The sequence below is a fragment of the Cryptomeria japonica genome, chromosome 11 (assembly GCF_030272615.1).
Source record: "Cryptomeria japonica chromosome 11, Sugi_1.0, whole genome shotgun sequence".
Classification (NCBI taxonomy): Eukaryota; Viridiplantae; Streptophyta; class Pinopsida; order Cupressales; family Cupressaceae; genus Cryptomeria; species Cryptomeria japonica.
In genome coordinates this window covers 111,034,854-111,036,356 of record NC_081415.1, presented here as the reverse complement: position 1 = coordinate 111,036,356, position 1,503 = coordinate 111,034,854, and the positions used below count along the sequence as shown (strand labels likewise).

At 39.0% G+C, this 1,503-nt stretch overlaps 1 protein-coding gene across 1 annotated transcript; it reads right to left on the bottom strand.

The window, feature by feature from the left end:
• Positions 1 to 502: 502 nt before the first annotated feature.
• On the bottom strand, positions 503 to 1,267 carry LOC131860062 (putative UPF0481 protein At3g02645). Its single transcript, XM_059214416.1, has one exon. It carries the CDS (start codon positions 1,241 to 1,243, stop codon positions 503 to 505), a length of 741 nt encoding a protein of 246 aa, XP_059070399.1. The 5' UTR covers positions 1,244 to 1,267.
• Positions 1,268 to 1,503: the final 236 nt, after the last annotated feature.

Genomic DNA, 1,503 nt, shown 5'->3' with positions numbered 1-1,503 from the left:
CCTCCATATTGATCTGCGGATACCATTCCATAGAATGCTTATCTCTTTATCACTTCCTAAACTACTATGGATGATACCATATTTCTTCAGAACTGCAACATCATTAGGAGTGTCGACCAATCTGTCCATCAGGTCTGCATAGCAAGTAAACACTCTACTTTTCCACTTCATGAATGCTTCCAGTGCCACCATATTCCTCAAGAAAACATCTGTTTTGTAATCCATCTCTATACAAGGGAGGAACAATGTAGAGCTGGCTCTATCAAACCTTATCTCATCGGATGCCCAAGTGAAAGGAGAAAATTTCACCCCTCTCCTGTGTAATTCTGCTGCCGCAGGGAGATTTATATCAGCTTTACGTGATTTTTGGGACAAAAGACCCCTAAATCTTGATGTCATCTGATGAAGAAACTTAAAAGCAGCGCTCATCGGTACAATTCCATTATGATCATCTCCGATGGTGACACTACTCCGAGCAAGATTTGTCTTCGGCACGATGAAATTATAAAGGCATTCCACTTTCCAGTATGTGCCTCTCATCAAGCAAATCATTATAAGATTCTCCAACATGCTTGAAAGGGGAGAAATTTTTACAGGCACTTGAAATAGTCATTTGAAGCGTGTTTAAAGCTTGACTATCTGACCCAGTTTGCCATTCCAAAACTTTTTTCAAAACAAAAAGTGGGATTTGGTTCTCCAGCTTAAATATATCCGCCCGAAGTGGGAAGAGCAAAGGGCTCTTCCTTTCTGGATGAAAAACAGCTTCCATGTTCTGAAAATAAGGGTTTGTCTGTTGAATTCTAGGGCTTTCATATTGGTCATAACAACCAATAAACTCCAGGATAAATACAGCATCTCGAGCCATCATCCATCCTAATACTTCATCTCCACATTCAATTTCATCATCGTAGCTATTCCTTATCTCCCCTGCAATATTAGTTAGATCTTTAACCAAATCCTCAAAAGCCCCTCCCTTTGCTTTTTTCTCAACTTGGATAGTAAGCATAGATTTGTATCTTTCAGACTCGAACAGTTCAAGTTTAAGATGATGGTATGGTCCAAGAGAAACTACCTGTGGTATATACGCGTCTGGCCTTTCAATACACAGGGGCTCTGGTATGGTGAAGATGTATGGATGCACATGAGATGCCATGCCTTGTTCTTCTCCCTGCTTTTGTGTGTTCTTTATTTGTTCCAGCCATTGAGAAACCCCCACTTTAGGAACTGTCATCTTTTTTGACATTAAAACAGTAAAATTAGGAAATGGGTTGGGATCAAGCAACTCATCATTATTTTCGTAGATATTTATACCACTTTTGTGCAAACATGAATCATGTGGTCCTATTCTTAATACTTTTAATTCCTTAGTCATATGTTTTGAGGAGTACATTCTGTGTATTTGACTATAGAACTTTTCTTGATTCCCTTGTCTAGTTTCCTACTAAGCACTTCCCAATTGCAAACAAATTGCAAACAAGAAACACGATATTAATTTGACACGCC

Coding starts and splice junctions, on each gene's coding strand:
- LOC131860062 (XM_059214416.1), bottom strand. CDS start 1,243: ATGTCAAAAAAGATGACAGTTCCTAAAGTGGGGGTTTCTCAATGGCTG.